The 24,324-nt window shown below is 55.6% G+C and overlaps 1 protein-coding gene across 1 annotated transcript in view; it reads right to left on the bottom strand.

Moving 5' to 3' along the window:
- The window catches only part of LOC109729477 (E3 ubiquitin-protein ligase RNF213-like), a 103,804-nt gene that overhangs the window by 36,126 nt on the left and 43,354 nt on the right, over positions 1-24,324 (bottom strand). Inside the window, exons 22-41 of the mRNA XM_075994002.1 lie at positions 23,373-23,590; positions 22,270-22,410; positions 21,999-22,163; positions 20,165-21,317; positions 18,996-19,189; positions 18,278-18,433; positions 13,716-17,324; positions 12,051-12,187; positions 11,565-11,660; positions 9,882-10,000; positions 9,051-9,170; positions 8,468-8,613; positions 7,963-8,110; positions 7,560-7,698; positions 5,531-5,722; positions 4,495-4,640; positions 3,191-3,345; positions 1,429-1,641; positions 908-1,086; positions 201-321 (exon numbers count right to left, since the gene is read on the bottom strand). Coding sequence (XP_075850117.1) covers positions 201-321; positions 908-1,086; positions 1,429-1,641; positions 3,191-3,345; positions 4,495-4,640; positions 5,531-5,722; positions 7,560-7,698; positions 7,963-8,110; positions 8,468-8,613; positions 9,051-9,170; positions 9,882-10,000; positions 11,565-11,660; positions 12,051-12,187; positions 13,716-17,324; positions 18,278-18,433; positions 18,996-19,189; positions 20,165-21,317; positions 21,999-22,163; positions 22,270-22,410; positions 23,373-23,590 — 7,547 coding nt within the window. The remainder of the gene's footprint in view (positions 1-200; positions 322-907; positions 1,087-1,428; positions 1,642-3,190; positions 3,346-4,494; positions 4,641-5,530; positions 5,723-7,559; positions 7,699-7,962; positions 8,111-8,467; positions 8,614-9,050; positions 9,171-9,881; positions 10,001-11,564; positions 11,661-12,050; positions 12,188-13,715; positions 17,325-18,277; positions 18,434-18,995; positions 19,190-20,164; positions 21,318-21,998; positions 22,164-22,269; positions 22,411-23,372; positions 23,591-24,324) is intronic.

Here is a 24,324-nt window from a genome sequence, read left to right as displayed (position 1 = left end):
TAACGAAGCAATTAGACATTGAAACTTTACTGGTGTGTTGATGAAATCGTGTTCCTTTACACCTCTAGATAAAATTCTCAGAGAGCTGGAAGAGAACACAGTTTACACCTGCAGATAAGCGTCAGGTCACGTTTCAGTTATTCCTCACTTTGCAAAGAGGTGGCTCGGTACTCACTGCCGGGCCAAACCCACGCACTCACCTTGTCCAGCAGGAATACATAGTCGGTCACCAGCTTGCTTAACTCGGGGACCTGGCTCTCCGTCCCCAGGAGCACGTGCTCCACAAAGAGTGCAGTGGATAAAATCCGATTCCACTGGTGTCTGTCAAAAGAGGAGTGTCACTCACTCAGGGACAAAAGGACATGGGGAGAGGGGCAGGTGTGGAGACAGAGGACAGGGAGAGAAGAGAGGGCCCCGGGCACAGGCCAGCAGCAGAGATTCCCCACGGACCCCTGTGATCCAGTCCCCGACCCGCCACCTGTGCCCGCTCTCAGAGGAGACTCAAGTGCCATATGCAATGCCTCGACTCGAGCCATGACTGCGACCTGCTCAGTCCCACCTGCCTCTAGAGCCCAGCGCAGGAACCGTCTCTCTGACGCTGATGGCCTGTCCCTCTCTGCACGCCCTGCCCAGCCCCGCCGTCCTTGCTAACGGCTCCTTCCCGCACAGCAGTTCCCGCGCGGCATCGTAGTCACCCGCTCGTGAACGCACGGCCTTCTCCCGAGTGCTGGGCGTCTGCAGCACCGATGACATGCCTGGCACTTAACAAGCGCCCAGCAAACGCAAAGTGAGCGAACGAGCAGAGCCCTTCCCGCAGCAGGAGTTTCTGCTGGTGCTTCCCACGACTCGCCCGGGACGCGGCAGGCTCCGGCGAGCACACGCAGCAGGGACGGGCTCCGGGCCTCACCGGACTTCCCCGACAGCTGCGGTCAGCCTTGTGCTGCCGCGCACGTGCCCGTCCGCACAGACGAGCTCGAGGGGCGTGGAGAGGTTCTTCACCAGCTGTACCCAGGCCTGGGGGCTGGGCCTCAGGGCGTCTCTCGTCAGCATTTCAACACAGGCCATCGCTGCAGTCACGTCCAGCGTCTGGGGACATGGGAACAGGTGCGTGCCTGAGCTGTGGCCCTCCTTCCCCACCTTCCCTCTGTAGGGGCTGCTCTAAACCCTCAGGCCAGACGCCTGGCTGTTCGCCCAGTGTGTTCTTGTGTTCCAGGCTTCTAAGCTAACCTTTTCTTGTCTTGAGATACAGGAAGCATTAGTTGGATGTCTTCCTAAATCTCTCAGTTATACCGACACATATGCCCCGGGAAGGAGTCCCCCACTTAGAGCACAGCCCCGCAAGCTTTCCATTCGCAGGGGGGAGCTGGCAACACCCCAACACTCGCTCGGGCCTGTCCTCGGCCTGGCCTTCCCCCAGAGGAGCCGTACCATCTCAGGGCCAGCCAGCTGGCGGTTCTGCGAGGCTTGCGCCAGGCTACATAGAACTTGGGGGTGGATCGTCAAGATTCTGGAGAGGTTCTGCAGCCGGCTCCTGAAGTGCAGGTAGGCAAGGTGCACCCAAGGTAAGGAAACCCCTTGCTCTGGCCTTCCCGACGCTGCTCTCAGCTCACTGATGCCGGACCACAGAGCCACCTCCAGGAGCTGGGGGTTGAAAAAGTTTTTATCATATATTTTCAATTCATGAAAATGACATGTTTCCCTGTGGAAAATCGGGACAATGCAGACACTACGGGAACACACTGGAGGTCACGCTTAGTGTCAGCGTCCCGTTTGCTGTCTGGTGTGGCTCCTTCTGGCCGGTTTTACGTCTGCCTCCCCTCCCTGTCCTTCCCAATTAGGGTCACGGCGTCGTCCTGATGTTTCCTGCTGCTCGTTGCGTACGGACGCTTCTCTGTGTCAGTCTATTACTCTGCTCTCTGTTACTAAGCCTGCTTGAAAGCATCGTTTTTAATGGCTGCTTAATAACCCACTGAATGAATGGCTATATTTTAATTTGCCCATCTCTTATTTTTAAACAATTGTTTCTAATTTTTCATTTTTGAGACAAATTTGAAAAGAACATTCCCAATGAATAAAATATCTGCACAGGTGTCCAGTAATTTTCTTAGGACAGAGTGAGACGTTCAGGCTCTGTGAGGTAGCGGCAGCGCCCCGCCGGGCGGGTCCAGAGCAGCCGCCGCCTTTCTCTGCAGCGCTCGCTGCCCTCTGCCTTCAAGCTCTGTGTTGCTGGCCAGGTGCGGCGGCTCATACCTGGATTCCTAGCTCTCTGGGAGGCCGAGGTCGGCGGATCATTTGAGGTCAGGAGTTCGAGACCAGCCTCAGCAAGAGTAAGACCTTTTAGTCTCTACTAAAAATATATGAAGAAATTAGCTGGACAACTAAAAAAAATATATAAAATAAAAAATTTAGCCTGGCATGATGGTGCATGCCTGTAGTCCCAGCTACTTGGGAGGCTGAGGCAGAGGGAATGCTTGAGCTTAGCAAATTGATGTTGCTGTGAGCTTAGGCTGATGGCATTCACTCTAGCCTGGGCAATAAAGCAAGACTCCGTCTCAAAAAAAAACAAAAAAAAAAACTCCATGTTGCCAAATGAGTAGGTAAAAATAGTCTCAAAATTGTTTATACATCTCGTTGATTTACTAGTGAGACTGAGCAATTTCAAGTGTTCTCTGCATTTGATATTAATATGATTATTCTGTTAAAAGTGCTTCTATAACTTTTACCCATTTTTAAAGTTAGGGTATTTTCTTATCCCTAAGAATACCTTCACCTCTAGTGATATGACTTCTCAGGATGTTCTCCTCACACGTGTGAGTTTTTTATAGAGTGAAGTTTACAATTTCTAGGTAGTCGAAACTACTACTCTTTCCATTGAATTTCATTTCTTATGCTTACCCAATGGGGTTAGTTAAATATTGACCATAATTATCTTGCAGAAGAACTCAACATTTAAAAAGAAGGCATGACAGGGAAATCGGAGGTCTCCCCAGGTTGACAGAAGGTTCCGTGTTTTAGGTGGCCCGGGCACTGGGCAGAGGGTCAGCACTGAGCGAGGCCAGAAGGCCGAGCAGCGACCCACCTACCACCTCCCCGCAGACCCCAGCATTCTCCACAGCTAAGGGCACATGCCTGCCTCTGTGTCCCGCCCACAGTACGTAAGCTGCACACGTGGCCCAGTGTCAGTCTCTACCTTTAGTTCCTCTGGCGAGGACACACGCGTGGTGAGGAGGAGAAAGTCCGAGCAGTAGCGCTGCAGAAGCTCTTGCTGCTGCTCGTCACGGAGCTGGGCGAGAAACACGCCCAGTGGAGTCTGCCAGAAGATTTCCACTAACTTCTGTGACAGCCCTGCAGAGAGGGAACCAGAGAGTGGCTCGGAGTGCGACTCTAGACCCCAACCCCCATGCAGGAGCAGGGCCGTGGTGGGAGCCCAATCGCATGGGAGATAAAAGGAACGGTCGCTGTCTAATCGTGTAAGGTATTTTCCAGTAGAATAAAGAAGGAAGGCAGAATCCATGGTAAATTTTGGCCACAGACAGGCAAGGCAGCGGCCAAAGGGTAAAAACTGTCCGGTGTCAGACACCAGAGTTGTGTGTTGCGCGTCTACAAGTCCTACCATACTCAGGAACCCAGGGTCCGAGTAAATCAGGAGCGAGTGGGCTGCTCTTGAGAGGCTGGGGACCCAGAACCCTCAAACCAGAAAGACCTGGCTTCTAGTGGACGGGGAGCCGGCCCTGAGGTGCAGCTATCATAGGAAAGCAGGCTCGGTCAGAGCGCCGCCCTGAAAAAGGAAACGCTCTCTCCTCAGGAGAAAGACTACTTCAAGTTTGTCCAACAAAAGTGGCAGAATGCTAATCTCCAAAAATAAGCTCATCTGCGTGTTTTCCCCACTTTTGTAAAGAAACGGTGAATGAAAGATGACTTTTCAAAAAATGTTGTGTTATTCTTGGCGTTTCTGGAACAACTATGGCCACACTCCTCGGCATTCGGCAGCAGAGCGCAGCGCCACGCCTGGGCTTGTGTGACCCAGGAGGAACTGGCGGCTCAGTCTGGGGGAGGAGGATGCTCTAGCGGCTGGCGTCTTCTGTGAAAGGCCCAGCTGAAGGCACCTCCTGAGTTTCGTGCCCTAGCTTCCAGAAACCTCGGAGTGGGAATGCCCAACTGGTGGCAGGGAACAGTCCTCTTCTTGCCAGAACGCCCCCCATTCCGCTGCACCCCTGGCCACCATGGCACTGACACTCCTCTCAGGGTTCCCTTTGCCGTGGGACCGGAAGGCTCCTGATCCCTGCTGGGGACTCTCGCTCCTTCCGCAGAAACGTTACATGAAGGAATGACGTACGTCTGAGGCTGTTCCACAAACAGTGTTAAAACTGAAGCCTCCAAAATGAGCCTTGGCATAGACGGCCATCGTCTACTTGCTTATTGTCAGGCAACGTCTTTGTGAGTGACAGGCTGATCCGCCCGTGCCGGCCCTGCCCTGTCCCGAGGTGGCCTCACCTTCCGCATCTGTGATATACTGAGCCTGCGCCCAAAGCTCCTCCAGGTAGTCCTTGATTCTCCAGCTAAATGGGACGTCACTGGAAGCATTCTCTGGAAGGTTCATGTAGTTCTGCACCACGATGGAGGGCATCTCACTTTCAGCTCTGCAAGGAGGCGAAGGAGGACAGAATGTGCCTCATGAGAGGTCACTCAGAACACACGACAACAAGCAGTGTTGCAAGTTCCCTTCAGTCACAGGGTGCTGAGGGGCTTCAGAACACAGGGTGCTGAGGGGCTGCACAGACAGCTGCTGGTCCACTCTGCAGGTGCGGGTTCCCGCCATGAAGGAGCAAGGGGACTACCTCATGCAATCCCTTTGCTCTACAGACAAGACAAGAGCAAACCCAGGCTGGTGGGGAAAGTTGCCCAAACGCTGTGGCAGAACAAGTCCTCTAGTGCCTGCACCTGCTCTTCTCTGATACCTCCTGATACAGAGCATGATTTGTCAGAGCGATTTTTTTTCTTTCTCAAACATCACCTTGTCAAGCGGCACCTTGTCTTCTAAGTAAGAGCTTCCTCTGGCAATTCGGAATTCCACTTATTTATATATTCCTCATTAACCCGTGTCCCAGAATCGGCACCCCCTGCAATGCAAAGAGGACGCTCTCGGGAGGCCAGCTGAGCTGAGCTCTGTAAGGTCAGGCCTGGGCTGGGCTGTGCAGCTCCTCGCGTGGGACGAGGGACAGGAAAAGGGAACAGGCACCACGGCTCTCGTGAGCGCAGCGTCCCCGTCACACCCCAGTCGCACCGGGCTATTTCAGCTAGAGTGGGCGCTGGGAAAGCGGGAAATGAGGTGGTGGCGAGGAACGAGGATTCCTCAGAACCTCAGTGAACTTCTTTTGCAACGCCTGATCCTCTACGCAGCAAGAGGAGCCCACAAATGTCATTCTAAAGGCAGTATCTGTGTTTTATCAAACAGCTGGGAGAACATATTAAAAGTGCTACTATTTTATGATTTTTTCCCCTTCCCATAAAAACAAAGTCTTCTATTCACCTTGCGTTATTCATCACAAGAGGAATGTTCAGAAGCTTAGTGTCACTGAAAATAAACATCCAAAGGTCTCTTGCCCAGGGCGGAGAATCTGGCCTGGTCAGGAGCTCGAGGTTTCCGTCTCTGTCGATGAACGATATCACTCGTGCCAGGAGAGGCGTGACAGCCCGCTGGACTCGCTTCCACAGGGTTTGCCTGCAGCCCAGGAGAGAGAGGGAGCCCGTCAAGGTGAACGTGACCACGGCAGGGTGCCTGCCACCCTTGGACAGTTCATTCCTTCTTGAGCGTTAACAAAGCATCTAGTCTACTACTTACTGCACTATAGCTATGGCTGTACACTGAAATTTTCATCATTTTTTAGTACTAGAAAAGAAACTCCCAAATGGAAATATCTATAATTAGAAGCAGAACTGGAATGGAGCTTAATTCTACATCTAATAAACTGTCAAGATCCCATGTCTACTATAAATAGAAAGAAATTAGCCAAACAACAAAAATAGAAAAAATTAGCCGGGCATGGTGGCACGTGCCTATTGTCCCAGCTACTCTGGAGGCTGAGGCAAGAGGATTGCTTGAGCCCAGGAGTTGGAGATTGCTGTGAGCTAGGCTGATGCCGTGGCACTCTAGTCTAGGCAACAGAGTGAGACTCTGTCTCAAAAAAAAAAAAAAAAAATACTTTTTAAAGTATATAATACACAGGAACCTGAAGAGAATTTTAAAATGAGAAAACTAAGCCTGCGAATGAGCAAAGAGATCCTCTTGACAGAGGTTCACCAAACCAGGAGGAGGACACAGACTACGAAAGCCAAGGTCAGAGCCACCCACAGGAGCAGCTGCGCCTATTTGGCAGAACTGGGAGCTGGGACAGAAGGACTCCAAGGATTTGGGCTGTTTAACCCCAAGGGGGCAAACGACTTAAGTCCAGAGACCGTGGCAGTGGGGAACAGAGCTGGTCCCCAAGTCCAGGCACAGTCAACCGGCAGCTCCTGGAGCACCGCCCAGCTCTGGAACGGGTGGCGTGAACGGGCGCAGTTCCGACCCCATCTCAGCGGCCACGCAGGCGCTGCTGGTGCCGTGGGAGGGACAGAGCCAGTGGTCAGTGCCGCGGTCGCCGGCACACCGGGGCAAAGCAGAGGCCGGGCAGCGCTGCATGCCCGCACACGGAGGACGCCCTGCCACGTAGGGGCGGCCAGAGGGGACTGGACGTGCGGATCTGGAGAAGTATTCATGAAACCCACAGCAAGAGCCGAGGGAAGTGAAAATATCTCCAGGTCCCTAACTGGTCTTATGAAATTCTTGCATAAGGTGTAATGAGGAAAGAAACGAGAAGTGGAGGAAAAAACAGTGAAGCCCCTGCCGTGCCAAGCGCCAGCAAGCCCGCCCTTTCCATCAATGCCGCTCTGTCCCCAGAGCGCAGGGGCGGCAGTGGAGGGCACTGAGGGCTGGACTCAACTTTCCTTTAGAGACGAGGAAACAGAGCAGAGAAGGCAGGCACCAGTCTACAGCCCTGCCAGCCAGGACGGCTGATCCTCTGTCTCGGAGACCTTCCTCCAAACACGGGGCCTCGTGGTCATCACAGGTTAGTCCCGAGCAAAGGGTCAAGGACCACGGGCAGTAATGACACTCTTGGGTCCTGTTTTTGTGATTATCACTACTTTGAGCAGCAGGACTTGGAAAACCATTTCTGTTCCCTCCCGCATATCACCTTTCTAATTTAATTACCTAAAATAGCGTCCCTTCCTAAGGTTTACAACATGCTAGTAAGCGTTTTCCTCCTATAAGAACACAATCTAGTTTTTCTAGTTTTGTTATTATGAAAAATTTTAAACAGACACGAAAGTAGAGAAAAGAGTCCAACAATCACCTATAGAACCACCGCCCAGATTGGTTTTGTGCTCCTGGAGGAAGAGCGACAGCTCTGCCTGGCTCAGAGGGTGGAAAGCCCGAGCGCGCTGGAGAGGGGGCTCCGCACAGGGGCCACGCCCCGCCGCGCACGGACGCCGTCCTGCGAGCTCCGTCTCCCGTCTGGTACCTGAACGTGCCCGCCTCCTGGAGGGCGTCCTGGTTCGAAGCCTCCCGAGACACCCACTGCTTCAGGCTGGGGAGGTGGCTCTCTTCTTGCTTCTTTAAAAGATCGTGGAGGCGCATCTTGGACACGCGCAGGAAAGACGCTGTCAAGGGCAGAGGGACGGACGCTGAGCGTATCCGCGGGCACCGAGCTGCGGGCCCCTGGCTTCTGCCCGACCTGCAGGTGGGCAGTCCTCCCGCCAGGCGACTCCAGAGCGCAATGTGAGAGATGCTCTTAGAGCCCCACCGCGTGGGCCGCTTCTGCTGAGCCACAGAAACCCAGAAGGGCGCCCCCCCCCAACACTGGGTGGGAAGATTCTCACGACTGGGGAAGAGCCCACTCGGGTGGCCGAGGGGCGGGGACTCACCGCTGCGCTCGCTGTCTTCGCTGAGGAGGCTGAGCAGAAGCTCCACCCTCCGCATGTTGCGCCCGCAGCTCTCACTCTGGTCTCTGAGCACCCCCACGGCACTCTGCACGCAGCTCCTCAGCAGCCGCGTGGTGTCCAGGACCTGCGCCTGTGGGTGGGGACAGTCACGTCTTCTGTGTCTGCCAGTCCCTGGCGGGGACAAGCCAAACTACCGAACCACTGCCACGAGCCCCTCGGGGGTGTCTGAGCGGCACGCAGGCAGCACGGAGGGTGGGGGTGGGAGGCGGGGGGCCTTCACAGACAAAGCTGACACTGCCGAGCTACCACCTGCCGGCACAGGTGCCCTTGGCTGATTCCCTGATAACCAACCAGGACACAGTGACTCGTGTTGGGGACGAGAGACATCAGCCCAACCCCTGTACCGCTGCATGGACTCCTCTAACTACGAAGATGCAGCTCAAAATTGTCACCCAGCAGCACATGGGGCCCCAAAACTGGAATTTACATCACGGCCTCCCGTCTGGGAGGTTTCATCTTCCGTCCCCCCAGAACTTTCTGTTTCCATGTCCCCGTCTGCCGTTTCCCCGGATCTGCTGCTCTCTGTTTCCATCGCTTCCTCTCCGTCATCTTCTGCCCCGCGTCCCATCGCCACTGCAATCGAAGCAAACGCCATCCGGTCACCACTCACAAGGTGGGGTGCGGAGTGCCGGCGGCAGCGTCTGGGGTCTGCATGCTCAGGCTCCAACTCCTGGGCGTCCCCAGCCCCCAGCTCTGTGGTGGGTCTCTGGACGGGAGGATGTCTCTCATGAGGATCAGCCCCAAAGGCACCCACTCAGTGCGGCCCTCCGGCGGCAGCCCCGTCCCTCCAGCCTGGAACCGAGGCACACAGAGCTCACTCACTCCCAGGGCCATCCCTATTCAGGAAGACTCACTTCTGCTCGTGGGAAGGCTACCAGCTGCGTGGCCCTGTGCTCTAGAGGAGTCACCAGTCACGCCAGGGCCGTGCTGAGCTCCTGCGGAGGTGACGGCGGCCCGGCCCCGCCTGCTGGAACCGCCCGCTGCCTGCAAGTCCGCCCCTCGCCACTCACGCTCCGGCTGCTCTCCCGGCTCGAACAGCTGGCTGACGGTGACGCTCTGCAGCCTCGTCACGTCCGAAACCATGACTGTGGATCTCCGGAGGTCGTCGATGTGCACAGACCGCCACAGCCCTGTGGGGAACAAAGCCACGAGGAACCTTCTCGTCACGCACGAGCAGGGACTCGCTGCGCGTCCCGAGTGTCCACTGCACTGACGGTGAACGAATGGCCGGGAGGCCGAACCCTCGAGCGTACTTACACAGACGTTGCCCCACCGCTTCTCTTACGCGTCTCTCAACAACTCCAGCAGAAACTCAGTGTTAAGACCCGAAGTAACAGATTGGGAAGGATATCGGGATAAGGCCTGCGATTCTGTTATAAAGGTGTCCTTAGATTTGCTGTAATTAGTGAGACACCTGCTAGGCCTGCCTTCCGTTATCTGTGAATTCCCTGCTTCTAGAATACTGGCTGTCCTACGTCATAAGTAGTTGTTCACTGTTACTCAGAAAAACAGAGAATTGTGTGAAGATCCCATCCCCGGCCCTGAACACGGTTCAACACGAGTGGGAATCTCTCCTCTGGTGTCCACTTAACCGCAGGTGGGGCCAGAGGGACTAATCAAGGCTCTACCTACAAGTAAATGAAGGAAATGCTCAGTGCTGTAGCATCAAGTCCCTAGGTCAGTGTTTTTTATGGTAATTACTGGTAAGAAATCTAATTGCATCGGAAAAGAAAATTGTTGCGATTAACATTAATGTTCTCATTTCAGACATGTACAGCATAAGACCAAATGACAAATGCACAGTATTTAGATAGATACATTCACTAAGATTATGGTCCTACCTCCATGGAATCCCACATAGGATGCTCCGCTTCCCATCCGGGACAGTTTTGTGATGAAATACACTAAGATGCAGCCCTCGTTCCCTTGTATGTTGTTGATTTCGTTTACAGCAGAATACCTATTTCACAAACAGAGAAAAATCAAAACAGAACAGGAAAAGAAGCAAAGCAACGTCGTGCAGCTGCTCAAGGGCGTCCTCGGCGCTGCTGGGCTCAGTCTCATGGCCTCCCGTTTTGATTGGCTTTAAAGAAATGTCACACCCTGATGCCTGTGACTTATTCTGTTAGGACAGGATGGGAAGTCCTTCCTCAATAGGCTCGTCTTCTTCCCGTTGCCGGGTCCCTCTGCTTTGCAGTGGCATCCCTTCATTGTTCAGAAACCCTGCCGTGTGCCCTGCAGGGGGCTGGCCCCGACACACACAGGTGGGGCTGGCTGAACTCTCCCCTTCGAGGAGGAGCTCTGTGCACCCCCAGTTCTTCAAAGCCAGTTTCCCTCGGGATGTAACTCAGCCATGAACTGAAATACGCCATCCCGTGCTTTAACAGGGCCCAGAGGGCCGGGCGCGGTGGCTCACGCCTGTAATCCTAGCACTCTGGGAGGCCGAGGCAGGAGGATCGCTGGAGCTTAGGAATTTCAGAGCAGCCTGAGCAAGAGCGAGACCCCGCCTCTACTATAAATAGAAAGAAATTAGACAAACAAGTAAATATAGAAAAAATTAGCCGGGCACAGTGGCGCCTGCCTGTAGTCCCAGCTACCTGAGAAGCTGAGGCAGGAGGATCGCTTGAGCCCAGGAGTTGGAAGTTGCTGTGAGCTAGGCTGACGCCACGGCACTCTAGCCAGGGCAACAGAGTGAGACTCTGTCTCAAAAAAAAAGAGGGCCCAGAAATCATTTTTAGTTTAACATTAACTAATAAGAAAACACAGTTAATTCAGATTTCTCCTTCTTTTTTTTTTTTTTTTTGAGACAGAGTCTCGCTTTGTTGCCCAGGCTAGAGTGAGTGCCGTGGCGTCAGCCTAGCTCACAGCAACCTCAAACTCCTGGGCTCAAGCGATCCTCCTGCCTCAGCCTCCTGAGTAGCTGAGACTACAGGCATGAGCCACCATGCCCGGCTAATTTTTTATATACATATTAGTTGGCCAATTAATTTCTTTCTATTTATAGTAGAGACGGGGTCTCGCTCTTGCTCAGGCTGGTTTTGAACTCCTGACCTTGAGCAATCCGCCCGCCTCGGCCTCCCAGAGAGCTAGGATTACAGGCGTGAGCCACCGCGCCCGGCCCAGATTTCCCCTTCTGAACACGATAAAAACGTCCACTAAACATGAACGAAAGCATTTACATACCGTTATTGCCCTTGAACCGGCAATAAGTAAAATATGTGTAATTCAAATTAACATTACCAAAGCATTTCTGCACACATACGCTTCAAGGACATCCATTTATATCTTATTGTAATTTCCATTATCCACACTTCCTGCATTTCACTATTTGCTGTTCTTTTTAGCCTTTTCTTTTCGTCTCTCCAGTTTCTCTAGTCCACACGGCACAGTGAGCAGGGGGAGAGTTTTTCTTATTTCTATTTCCATATTTATGATGATACGATACTGGAAGACGTTCTTTAGGAGCTCCTCAGTAAACTTTGGGTTTCTTGTGTAGTTTTCTGAGAGAAACACTAAAAACATACTTAGCCGAGGCAATGAGCTGAGCACTGTGAACTCTGTCTTCAAAATCTGTCTGAATAATGAGGATTTTGCATCCGGCTGCACAAGTTAAGCCGTTTCTGAAAGAAAAGGAAATTATTCCATTGAGTTCTCTGTCCTAAAAAGTGGATAACAGAATTCCGTAAAGTGATGGAAAATACGAAGGCTACGTAGAAAGAACCATTCAGGGGGATTTTTCTCCTATAAGACGAATAGACAATCTCGTGGAGAAATTTTCAAAACCCCACAAATGCTTCCCGGTGCGATATGAGGACAGCGGTTTCAGGGAACGCTGTCACGGAGGTGCTGGGCTGCAGGACATGAGCGTGAGGAGGACACCTGGGGACTCGGCATTGACGCTCTCCACAGCCACGGGTCCCCAGAGTTCGTGAACCAAGGCTGGCGCCAGAGCCGCAGGGCAGCAGCGGCCCTCGGTGGGCCAGGAGGGGAGGGCGGGCAGGGCGCCTCACCGGACCGCCTTGAGGAAGGACTGCTCCGTGTAGAAGTGCTGCAGCCACAGGACTGTGGGTTTCGCGGCCCTGCCTGCCAGCTCCGACGCCAGGGCTTCACAGTCGTGACTCGTCAGCAGTCTGGAGAAAGTGGTGACCTGCAAGGTTAGGAGACGCGGATTTTTTGCCAGAATTCAAGTAGGATTAGGTGGCAGAAATTGAGGATGGTACGCCGACATCTATGGGCTCAGCGCTGGCACAGAGAGAAAAGAATCCAAACCCACAGATTTTTCAGAAACAAGGCGGTGCTGAGGCCAGCAGAGCCTACAGGATCAAGAGGTACCGGAGAAAACACTCCACCCTGCCCCAAAGATGCAAAAGTCTCCTTCCTAGATGCCAGCGTCCCTTCCTGTTTTGGTCACTACTTGGGATTCTCATGACCCTTTACGGCTCAGCACAGATGCCAATTCTTATCATGTGGCTTCCCATCTCCTGAAGCAGTCAGCAGTTGGTGACACTTCCGTCCCCCACTGTTAGCAATTGTCTACCGTGGATCACGCCCCACGGTGCAAACCCAAACGTTCCTTAAGACATGCTGCCGTCTTAGCGCCCGGATCCCATCTCCAGGCTGGCCCTACCACCGAGCTTCAGACTCCTACCCCCGACTACAGGACAGACAGCAAAACGTGTCCCAAATACACTTTGCCATTGGCCCCCAAAATCTGTTGGTCGTTCCTGGATTATCGCTCACAATGAAGCAAACCCCCAGCCCTCTGGGGAGGAATCCAGGGAGTCACCCCTCTAGGACTCCACCTCCAGAGCCCCTCCTTGGGTATCCCTAGTCCGCCGATTTGCGTCCGACTTCTCAGTTCTGTCCACGCCTCTCGTCTTCCCTGTACCAGCAGCCTCCCCAGTCGTCTGTCTGTTCTACAACGGCCTTTCTTTCATCAGACTCTGTCTCCATCACCCCGGCAGAGGGACACATCCAAACACACACTCCTCCGTCATTCCCCTCTGCACAGCAAAGCCAGAGCTGGGCCACGCGGCCTCATGGCCCCCCACAAGTTCTCTCTGAGGGCACCTGCTCCCCGTCTCAGTGCTCACAGCCCTGAACTCTAAGCTCGGCCAAAGGCGCCTTGTGGCCTCCGACACAGAAGGGGCCGTGTCACACCATAACTTTCGCCCATGGAGGCCCTCTGCCCAGAATCCCTTTCCGGCCAGCTGGAGGGGCCTGTCCTAGAGAAAATCTCGTCTGCCCTTTTATCCTGATCTGCACTGTCCCGCTCTGCCCTGAACACGGCGTTCACTTACCATACACGATCCACGGCATCTGTGCCCGTGCCAGTCTTCCCACGTTACACGTGGACAACACCAAGGACAGGCCCTGGGCCCATTGATTCCACATCCCCAGCGCGCCTAGCTAGGCACCCGGCCGCGGGGCTGCATTGGTTGACGCAGATGCTGCTGTCGGCACGGAGCCCGCACAGCAGCGGACACTCAAACCGCTAAATGGAACTCGCATGAGGACCTGGTCCTCCCCGCACTTACCACGGAGAGGACCCAAAGTCTTGGCATGTCCACTATGGTCCCGATACACCGACTTGAAAAGAACCTTGAACCCTGGCCCTAGGGATTCAGGACTTTTAGGCGAAAGAGGACAAAGCGAAATGGTAGAAAGGCACTCACCTCCGTGAAGACGGCATGGCTTTCCTGGCTTGTCGCTTCAAGGTGAGCCCACAGGAAATCCGCGAAGGAGTCGTGCTGCTGAGTGTGGTAGTATTCCCGGGACAGGGACTCGGCCGCGAAGAAGCCCAGCGAGGAGGCGCTCAGCCGCACCACGGCGTCGGGGGTGGCGCAATCCAGCAGTGTCAGTTTGGCCTCCGTGGACACCTTCTGGTAAAGCTCCTCGGTCGGGCCCCTGGGGCCTTGCCTCTCTGTGACCTGCAGCACCACCGAGGCGCAGGTGTCCGAGTGGTAGCCGATGAAGACGTCGGAAGGGCTGTACTTGTGTCTGGCTTGCAACAGATCCGTCTTCACGTGGACAAATTTCGCCACCCACGTCTCGAGCTGGTCCACGATATTCTTCTGCCATTTCTCCAGCACGGTGCTCAGGTCCAGATAGTGCTTCTCCAGCCGGTTGATGAGGGGGATGGGGAAGCGAGTGTACACAACCTCCTTCTCTTCGATGACTATCAGGCGGAAGTCTGGGTGAACCCGGCATTTGACACGATGGGTCCCCAAACCCAGGTCCACGTACTTCTGCCCCCTGAGGTAGACGTAGTACTGGTTGAGCGCGTCGTAGAGGCTCTCGTAGAGGTTCTGCAGGTTCAGCAGCACCACCATCTTGCCCGTTTCCATGCAGACCTTCACGCGGTTGATGTTTCTGCAGATCTGGGTGTACTCTTGGTCCTTGGGAAAGCTGGAACCAAAAATGATCTCCGGCTGCTGGCCCTCGCTGAAGAACGTCTGCTGCAGGATCTGCAGGGCCACGTAGTTTTTGGTGAGCACGAGTAAGTAGCGGGAGTCCACGTCGTCCAGCCCTCTGCCTGGCACCTTCTCCAGAGCCCCGTAGATGTTCTGCTTGATCAGCTGCACAGTGCTGACTTCTTCCGAGCACTTTGCCTCCGGCAAACTGGCTGTGAAGATGTCCAAAGCGTGGATGTCGTCTTTGCCGCTGAAGTTGCGCAGGACGGCCTGCGCGATGTCTTGTGGGGAAGGCTTTCTGTTGGAGGCTTTCGCCACGGCGAAGACCATCTTGATGAGGCTGTAGTAGTCGCGAAGCGCGAAGAACTCCTTGTCTTGGCTCTCGCACACCGTCTCGTAGGCTCTGGCAAAGGGTGCGAAGAAGCCCTGGATTCTGTCCTGAACGAGGCTGTCGGAAGAGCAGATGCCCCTGGCGCTCTCCGTGAGCTCCTGCTCGCTGGGGCTGCCGCGCGACACGAAGATGCCGCGGTTCATCTTGGCGGGGTCCAGGGCCCAGTTGGAGATGCCCACGAAGCCGACTTTCTTGTGGGGGGCGGGGTCGTCTTCGACGCAGCCGTCTTCCAGCAGCGGGTGCAGAGCCTTCAGGGGCATCTTGGGCGAGTCCTCCGCCAGTCCCACCTCGTCGAGCACCACCACGGACACGTACTGCCGCAGGTCCTTCCCCTGCTGGAAGCGGGCGCACTGCCTGAAGGTGCCTATGATGCCCTGTGGCGTGGAATGCGGGCTGCACTGGAAGGACACCAGGTGGACCTGCTTCAGGCTGCGGAAGAGATCCGAGTGAGCGGCCTGGCCTTGCATGGCGTCCGCCACGATGGTCTTGGCCAGAGACTTGGAGCTGCCAGGCTTCCCCACCAGGAAGAGAGGAATCTTGAGCTCGATGCAGATGACCATCATGAAGACGTTCTCCTTCAAAGCCAAGTTCTTGGCGATGGTTCTCCTCAGAGGGACGCCGTTCAGAAAGAGATCCTGTGTTCGAGTTATTTCCTCCAGAATAACCTTGCTGTCATCGTACGGTTCTGGAAAGAACCTGCAAATGTCTTTGCGATACGAGTCTTTATTTTCTAAAGAGGCGTGATAGCACACGCCGATGGCCAGCACCAGGGACCAGAGGATGGGGTCTCTCTGGACGTGACCCTTGCTGGTGTTGGACTCGCGGACCAACGAATCCAGTTTTACTAAAAGCATCTCGCTGTGGTCGTAAAACCATTTGAAAACTTTCACGCAGCGCTCCACGTCCCGGAGGCTGACAAAGCTGCACTCGTCCTGTCTCTTCCTCATGAAACCCTGAGAGGCAGAAAGCACTTCTGTGATCACACGGGTCTCGGCCGGCTCCAGACGGACGGAGTCGACCAGTCTCTGGACGATCTGCTGGATGTAGAGCTTCTCAGCAGCGTCATCCAGCTGTCCAAAGTCCCACACCAGGGGGATCAGGCTCGGGGGCAGAGCGTGGACGCGGTACACCAGCTGTCTCAGGGGGATGGAGCCCAGCCTGTCCGCCGTCTCCTCCGCCCTGACCCGGTAGCCCAAACCGGCAGACTCCAGGCGACAGATGGCCTCCTCCGAGTGCTTCCGGTAAGGGTTGCAGGCAGCTATGACATGCAAGCCAGAGCGCTCTGCCAGGGGCTGGCCGTCCACCGTGCGGTCACACAGGACCTCTTTGATGGCGCTCACGGCTTCCGTTGTGTTGGCTTCGTCCAAGAACAAGATGGTGTCCAGCTGATGGTTGGCCGTATTGAGGACAGCGATGTCCTGAGCCTCCCTGACTTTGGAGTAGATCATGTCCGCCGTCGTTCCTCCGTGGACCTTGACCAGCTTTATCGTCTGAGCGTCGGCCCCGCCGCCCCGCAGGTCGCTCAGGAATTTGATGAGCCTGGTTTTCCCGCAGCCGGTTTCTCCCATGATGATCACCGGGATCCCGCATCGGAACCGCATCTCAACGGCAAGGATCTTGAGCATGTTGTCTGTAGTGAGCTCGTACGTTTCATCAGGGTCGATGGCCTTCTGGACCCCTAAGACCAGGCAGAGCTTCTCGAGTTTCTCGTGCCTGGGCAGTTTATCAAAGTCGACGTTGAAGGGCACCCTCTGAAGCAGCAGCCCCCTGTACAGCTCTGCGGTCATGACGTCCCTCTTGATCACGGTCCCAGTCAAGCGGTTGACGGCGTCCACACCGCCATTCTGGTTGGGCTGTAAATGGAAGCCTATGAACGTCATGGAGGTGTGGTCAGCGTTGAAGAAGACGTACGGGTGGGGCTCTGACTCCCACCGCTTCCGGAGGGAGAAAGGGGCCAAATCTTCTTCCTTAACCCCATCCATGGGGACCGTGTAACTCCCTGGGCTTTGGTCAGAGGTGTCAAGTGTCGGTGTGGAAAAGTCTCTTGCCATAAAGATCATGAACGTCACCACAAAGTTCTTGAAGCCCCTCAAGGTGTCTCCAATGACATCCGGATCACAGAAGACAGAGGCCTCACAGTCTCGCAGCTGGTAATTCAAGAACCTCGAGAAGTTCCGAAGCTCCGACCAGGACGGGTTTATCACCCCACAGTAAATCAGGAAATGTTGGAGGCATTCCTGCGGGTTGCCTTCAATGGAGCCTTCTTGGTACTGAAACCGATCTAGGTTTTTGTTTTGATGGAATCGTCTTAAATATTGGTAAGGTCTTTGGAAAGTCGCGCTGCAGAACTCTACGAGATCCATCCCGGGCTCTCGGTCGCTCCTCTCAGGACTCAGCTCCATGTCCTGCACTTCTTTGGGAGGCCTGCAGGTGACTTTTGGGAAGATGTCCAGAAAACCGACCTGGGGGGCCCGTGCACCCTGGAAAGGAGAGAGTTGGTAACGTGGTTATGACTAAGCCTCCTAACAAATGCTTTTTGTGTTTCGACCCTCCACAAGATCCTTATGGGACGAACCTTTATTAAAAAAAAATTACTTAAAAATACGTAGCTTTCCATAGACTCTTTTTACTGTTTACATTGGATGTGTTTTGCACATTAAGGTATCGTGGAGGCCGAATGGTGGGAGCCACACTCTTAGGAAGAGATGGCGTTTTCTAGCCCGGCTTCCTGCAACAGAACTTCCCCATTAAGCACTGACATATACACCTGTGTGAGGATAAAAATGTTTGCTAAGAAGTTCCCAACAACAGTCTCCTTCCCATCTTAGCCTGCAGGAAAGATACCTTCTCTCAGCAAATGAATTTACCATATTCAGAGCACAGCTGGGATTTAAACTGTGACATACTGCATTATGCCTGAATTGAACAGATTTAAGACACTGCTGATTAATGTAAGAGTATTTTTTTTTTGAGGCAGGGTCTTGCTCTGTCACCTGGGCCACAGTACAGTGGCGTCACATCTCACTGCAGTCTCAAACTCCTGGGCTCAAGCAATCTTCCTGGGTCAGCCTCCCGGAGTAGCTGGGACTACAGGCGCCACCACACCTGGCTTATTTTTATATTTTTTGTAGAGATAGATTCTTGCTCTTGCTCAAACTGGCCTTGAACTCACAGCCTCAAGCGATCCTCCTACCTCGGCCTCAAAAAGTGCAAGGATTATATTCGTGAGCCACCACACCTGGCTAGAACAGTATTTTTAATGCAGACATCATTTAAAAACAAGTTTAAAGATTAAACTTTCTTTACTAATGGTGCACTCAGCTGCTGCAGTGAGGCAAAAGTGTGGCATTGCTGGAACGCGTCACCCCTGTGGTGGGCCCCAAAGGAAGTGAAGACCCTCCCACACCATGAGAAAATGTCCCACGAAACAGACCGGCCTCGAAGACCTCCTAGGCAGCACAGAATTCCCTTCCAGGATTTCGATGACATATAAATGGCACGGCTTCCGGAGCCACATCTTCCCATGTATGTCCATTAAGTACTGTAAAACGAGGAGTTTGAAAAGAAACACCGAAACTCCAGTCCGCACCTAAGGACGGAATGACATGGGTCTGTAAATACACAAAATGACGATGAGTTCTTCCAACCCTGAGCATCCTCTGAGTTTGTTCTTCGACAGAGCGATACTGATGGTTAACACGGGCCCGCGCCACCCATGCGCTGCCAACAGTGTTGCCGTGCGTGGACAGGTCACCTGTGCCACCAGGGTCCCCTACGACTACAGTGCTGTGTCTCTACCATGCTTTCCTACGTTTAGATGTGTTTAGGTGCACACAAGCCACCGTGTCTCAGTTCCCACAGTGTCCACGCAGTCGCGTGCCGTACAGCTTTGCAGCCTCGGGGCAACAGGCCCGGCCACGTCGCCTCGCCGTGCAGCGGGCCGGACCGCGCCGCTTGGCGGAGCACACTGACGTCCACACGGCCATGAAACGCCTAACGGTGCATTTGTCAGAACATACCCTCATTGTTAAGAGAGGCAGGACTGTCCACGCAGAAAGAAGAAATTCTTTCCACAGGGAGGAGGCAAAGTCACCATGTGGGATTATGTCTTTGTCGATGTGTCCGTGCGGCTGAAATTCGAGGGCACTTACCGAAGAGGTCACGTCCACGTGGAATATCACGGGTCTGTCCTGATACCGTGCGGCCAGGAACGGCAGGAGGGAGCCCAGGACGCGGCCCTCGTCCACCTGAGGGTCGATGAGTCGAATGGTTTTCAGAGGCACTTCCCTGCTCTTTAACATCAGCTTCAGTCTGTCATGCAATCTCTTCACATAGAGAGACTTGCCTGCAACAGAGATGGAAATTAGTCCCGGGCTGTGGGCAGAGTCAGGATGCAGAAAGATTTATTACCAGTTACTTCCTTCTGCATAAAGCTTAAAACTGAGGCAACATAACACGAGATTAAAGAAGACACTTCTGAATCCTCACGTGTCCTAGCGATCACCTGCTCACTATCCTGGCCATTTCCCTTCTATGAATGATAGCAGTGGAAACACTGTCACACGTCACTTGGCAATGGGGATGCCGTCTGAGAAATGGAGCGCTTACACAAACTCAAGTGTAGCAGGTCTCGCCTACCACACGCCTGGGCCACCCGGCATAGCCGCTGCTCCTGGCTACACCTGCACGGCCCGGGCTGTCCCGAACACGGCCGGCAGCTGAGCCACCGTGCCAGTGTCTGTGGACCTCAGCACAGAAAGGCAGAGGGAAATGTGGTATTCTACTCTTAGGGGACCACCGCCACACACATGGTCCACTGTCGGGGTAATGTCCTTAAGCTGTGCCTGACTGTGAGTGACAATGACAGCGAAGACACGCTAGGGGTGAGGGTAGGGAGAGCACCTTTGTCCTAACGGAGTGTAGTATTGTTGTGGGGCAAGACAATGGCAACCACCGTGTCTCTGCAGGGGACATGATCCTACTGACGCCAGGTCGAGGGCATCGGCCTCTCTGCAGGCAGAGAAGGCACACCCCTGCTCTGTCCACCAGCATCAACCCCAGAGAGACCCTGGAGTTTGAGGGGGAAAAGTAAACCGCAGAGATTTGCGTAGAGGAGGAAGGGCGTAGGGGGTCCAGGAAGTACCCGATTCGGGACACCAGGTGAGAAAGGGTGTCTCGCTCTGGTACAAGGAGTCCGGCCCTCCCCGACACCAGCGTCTCCACCTGCAGAAGGGCTCCCTCAGAACCGGCCGCTGCTGGGGAGGCAGGGTCGTCGGTGGCCCCTGGAGACAGAGAGTTGCCCCCCCCCCATGGTCATTACCGACACCGGCTCTCTCCGAGGCCACGATCCCAACACACATCCGGTCCTGGAACGCGGCCGCCGCCGACAGGCTCTGCTCTGGGACCCGGTAGTGACGTGCCAGGTAGTCCTGGATGGCCTCGAGGGGAGCCTGGGGCGTGACGAGGACCTTGTGCTGGCTGAAGGCCGAGGGCAGGTAGCAGTGCTCCCGGTCACAGTCGCACACCAGCACCAGCTGGTAGTCCTCCCGGTGGGGCTGAGTGCGCAGGCGCTGGAGCAGCTCCTCCGCCTGGCAGGCCACCTCGTAGCTCAGCTGGTCTGCGAACAGCAGGCTGTAGACCTTGCGCCCGCGGGAGCCCGGGAAGAGGCAGCGGCGCAGGAGCAGCGCCACCTCCTCGGACGTGGTCCCCGGGGTGCAGACCAGCACCTCGTCGTAGGTGGGGAGGGGCTGGTCTGGCGCCTGCATGTAGACGGCCAGGGCAGCCGGCAGCACCTCCGAGTGGCCGCAGACCACGAGGTTGGGCTGGCCGACGTGCAGGCCTCTGGGGAGGTCCCGCTCCGGGAGGGGCCCGCCCATCTTCGCCAGGCGAGCCAGACAGCGGCCCAGCGCCTCCAGGTCCAGGCAGTCGGGCAGGAAGGCACTCAGGCAGCCCGTGGACTTTTCCATGATGGCCTGCAGCTTGTCCTCCAGGCTGGACTTGGAGAGCACCCGCTGCACCTCCTTAACCACTCTGCGCACGCGGTACCTGGCGACCTCCTCATCCTTCCCCGCGGAGGCCATTAAGACGTCCCTCGGGGTGCAGCGGCCTTTGATGAAGGACAGCATGGTTAGGGCAGCTTCGCTGGGCGCCTCCTTCTTGAGCTCCGTGCTCAGGTAAACCAGCTGCTCCGCCGTGTAGAAGTTGAGGTGAAAGTGCTCCATGCGCTTCTCCGTCACGAACCTCTCCCAGCGTTCCAGGAAGTGCTCCATCTGCCTGCAGACGGCTTCCAGCAGCCCAGTGACGTCCCCGCTCCCCATCAGCTGGTTCACCAGCCCCAGGCCGAAGTCCATGCGGACGGAGATGCCCCTCCGGGGCGAGCAGTAGATCTCGGCAGTCCAGCTCCTGAACAGCATGTTCCCGGCACGGTAGAGGTCCAGGAAGGCCCGGACGAGCCTCTGCACGCTGCAGAACACCTGGGGAACAGGACAGGAGGGGACACTGCAGAGCTGCCCTAGAGGACGACATGCAGGCTTGTCACCCAAGGACTCGGGTTTGTTTCTTTGCACTGGTTCCCTGTGTGACCCGGGCACGCAGAAGGCCCGCCATCCTCATCTGTGTGGCCGGCCTAATGGGAGAGGCTGTCTCTAGGAAGCAGTCGGGCGTAGGAATCAAGGTTATCATTTGCAGAATACAAATGAAATCTAACGAAAGAACCCACGATAAAATTGAGAGACTGTTACATAAACCGGTGCACCGTGTCAGCATGTTTCTGTTCGGAAGAAGGATGCCCGTGTAAACCTTACAGACTGGGATTCTGGCTGACTTGCAGACTGAGAACTACCCACTGGGTGGTTTCTGTAGAATGGTGGACCACCTGCCAGCTCGTGGCAGTTCAGTCTGTGGACCACAAGGACAACTGCTACCCCAAGGGCCTGCCCGCCGTAGACCTCTCTCGGGGACCATGACCCGGGGCCACGTGCACCATGTGGGACTCGCGAACTCCGCTCTCCCTGGGCCTTGCAGCAGAGCCAGCCTCGCCATTCAGACCCCGCTCAGACCGTCCCCCTCTCTCAGGTGCCGCAGCTGTGACGGTGCCCAGCCCCCGGCGTGCGATGGCCACGGCCGCGTAGCGCCCCTCACGCTCGCGTCCTCACCTCAGAAAACCTGTCCACCTCAGTGTTGCTGTGATCCTTCTTGCCAGACATCAGCATCAGCTTGTTCAAGAGCTCCTTCAGCTCTTCCAAAGAGTAGTCCCGCGTCTCCTCGTGGCCACCGTGGCCCTCGGGGAGGATCAGGCGCAGAACCGCGTCCGGGGAAACCTGGGAAAGGCCATGTGTCAGAGGCGGTTTCGGGCCGCAGAAGCCCCTGGGCGCGCAGCAGCCTGCACGTGCCGCCCACAGCTGCGCCTGGGGACGGGTCGCTCACCTTTCGGCCACCTGTGGGTGCCTCGATCACATAGATGCCTCTGCTGTTGATCGCGGTGGCCAGGGACAGGGACGAGAGTTCTACAGACCCGTGACTGTCCTTCACTGTTTTCAACCACTCCAAGTTCCTGGCAGAATCACTCTGTTGGGATAGGAGAGGTTTGGGCTACGGTCCCTGCCACTTCTTTCCTCCCCGTCCTCCTGCGCCTCCTCCCCCTCTGCTCCTGTCACTCCTCCCCAGGTGCAGGGCACCACCGCCCGCCCAGTGCCCGTGGCAGGGTCAGGTGGCTCCTGTGTGCTCCTGCCTGTCCTCCTGAGGACTTGCCATGCCGGGTTTCCGTCTCTGTGTGCCGCTGCACCCACGTTTCCGCCAGCACCCGGCGCCCCAAGGCCCATGACCTGGGACTCTGGATACGCAGCTGAGGGTGAGCAGCCACGGGCGGCGCTCCACTCGAGGAGCCCTGCGGAGTGGCGCCAGCTGCAGCCGGGCCGTAGGGGCCTAAGTGCCTGATGTCCTACTGTGGTCCCTGAGTGTGATGGAGAGTTAAGGAAAGACGGCAGCGCGGCCTGCTAGGGTGTGGGCTTCCAGCAGAAGTGAGGACAGCTCTACCTGCTCGTGCCTGGTCACATTCTGCCCAGCCACCCGCAGAGCCGGCTGTCCTGAGCTCCCCGGGCGCGGGACCACTCGGGACTCCTGTAAGCCAACGCAGACCCTGGTCCGGGTAGTTCACTTACACCTAAACGTTCACCTTTCCTATACAACACTAATCTGCATCGACTGGAAACATGGAGAATATCCAGAAGTGACCGATTGAAATGACAATTACTACCTTTCAGAGAAAAACACAGGTGACATTTTAGCATATTTTCTTTTAATCTTTTCTCCACATGTTTTGTGCCATAGTTTACTATTGTTTGTAAGTAATTTTGTATCCTGCATTCTAACATAGCAAGATGGAGAAAGAATTTCCATTTGCGAAGAAAACCTTTTTAAACATCATCTTAAATGGCTGCGTACAAGCCTCCGTCGTTTGCGTTTCCCTAACGTTGCCAGAGCAACGCTGCATTCCACACGGCCTGCTCTGGAGCAGGAAGGAGACTCACCAGTTTATTGGGCAGGTGCTGGTCGTTGTCCAGAGCCTTCCACAGTTCTGCCAGGTGCTCCATGAACGCGCCGAACCCTGCCCTGGCGTCCAGCTTGTACAGCAGGGGGGCGTAGCCCTGCACGGCGTCGTGGAAACAGGCCACCCGGTCCACGTCTATGTCGTTCTCGCCCGCCGAGATGGAAGCCAGGTCCACGAACACCTTCAGCTCGTTGATGCCTCGGGAAGAGAGGAGAGGAGGTCAGCACAGGACTGCCCCACACGGGCACGGGGCTCTGTCCTGCACAGGACTCTTTAGCGACGCCATAAATGGATGTTTGATAAATTTTAAGGTTTTATCCACTTTCCGGTTTCAGTAAGAATGCAGCTATGTGGTGGCGGCGCCTGCGGTGCCAGCTACTCGGGAGGCTGAGGCAGGAGGACGGCTTGGGCCCAGGAGCTGGAGGCTGCAGTGAGCTGTGATTGAGCCGCTGCGCCCCAGCCTGGGTGTCAGAGTGAGACCAAAAAGTCCACCGTTGGGAGCCGTGAAGCTCCTGATGGGCCTGGAGCCAGTGCAGCCTCTTAGCCCCGACCCCGCTGCACACCAGCGCTGCCCCCGCCCTCTGCCCTCTGCCCTCCTGTCCCACCTTCTCCTCTTCCCTCTCAACTCGCGCAAGGCATCTAAGCTACAGAACTGAAATTCCACCACGGAGTGCACCACACCGATGGGGGTGTTGGACAGCATCTCTCGTGGGCAAGAGCTTCCTTCTCCACCCAAAGGAGAAGCTGAGGGGCGGAGACACAGAAAGGATCTGGGGCCGTTCCCGGCAGCGCCCACGGGGCAGAGCGCGGGGGAGGTGCGGCCAGCACGCGAGAGGGCCGTGCGGACGGGACTCCAGCAGCGGCCGGCGCACGGCCCGCCTTCCCAGGGCACGCAGGCACGCCCTTCCGCCCGCAGCGCAGCATGACCAAGG

Source organism: Microcebus murinus, chromosome 18, assembly GCF_040939455.1.
Source record: "Microcebus murinus isolate Inina chromosome 18, M.murinus_Inina_mat1.0, whole genome shotgun sequence".
NCBI lineage: Eukaryota > Metazoa > Chordata > Mammalia > Primates > Cheirogaleidae > Microcebus > Microcebus murinus.
This window is presented reverse-complemented; position numbering and strand designations above follow the sequence as displayed.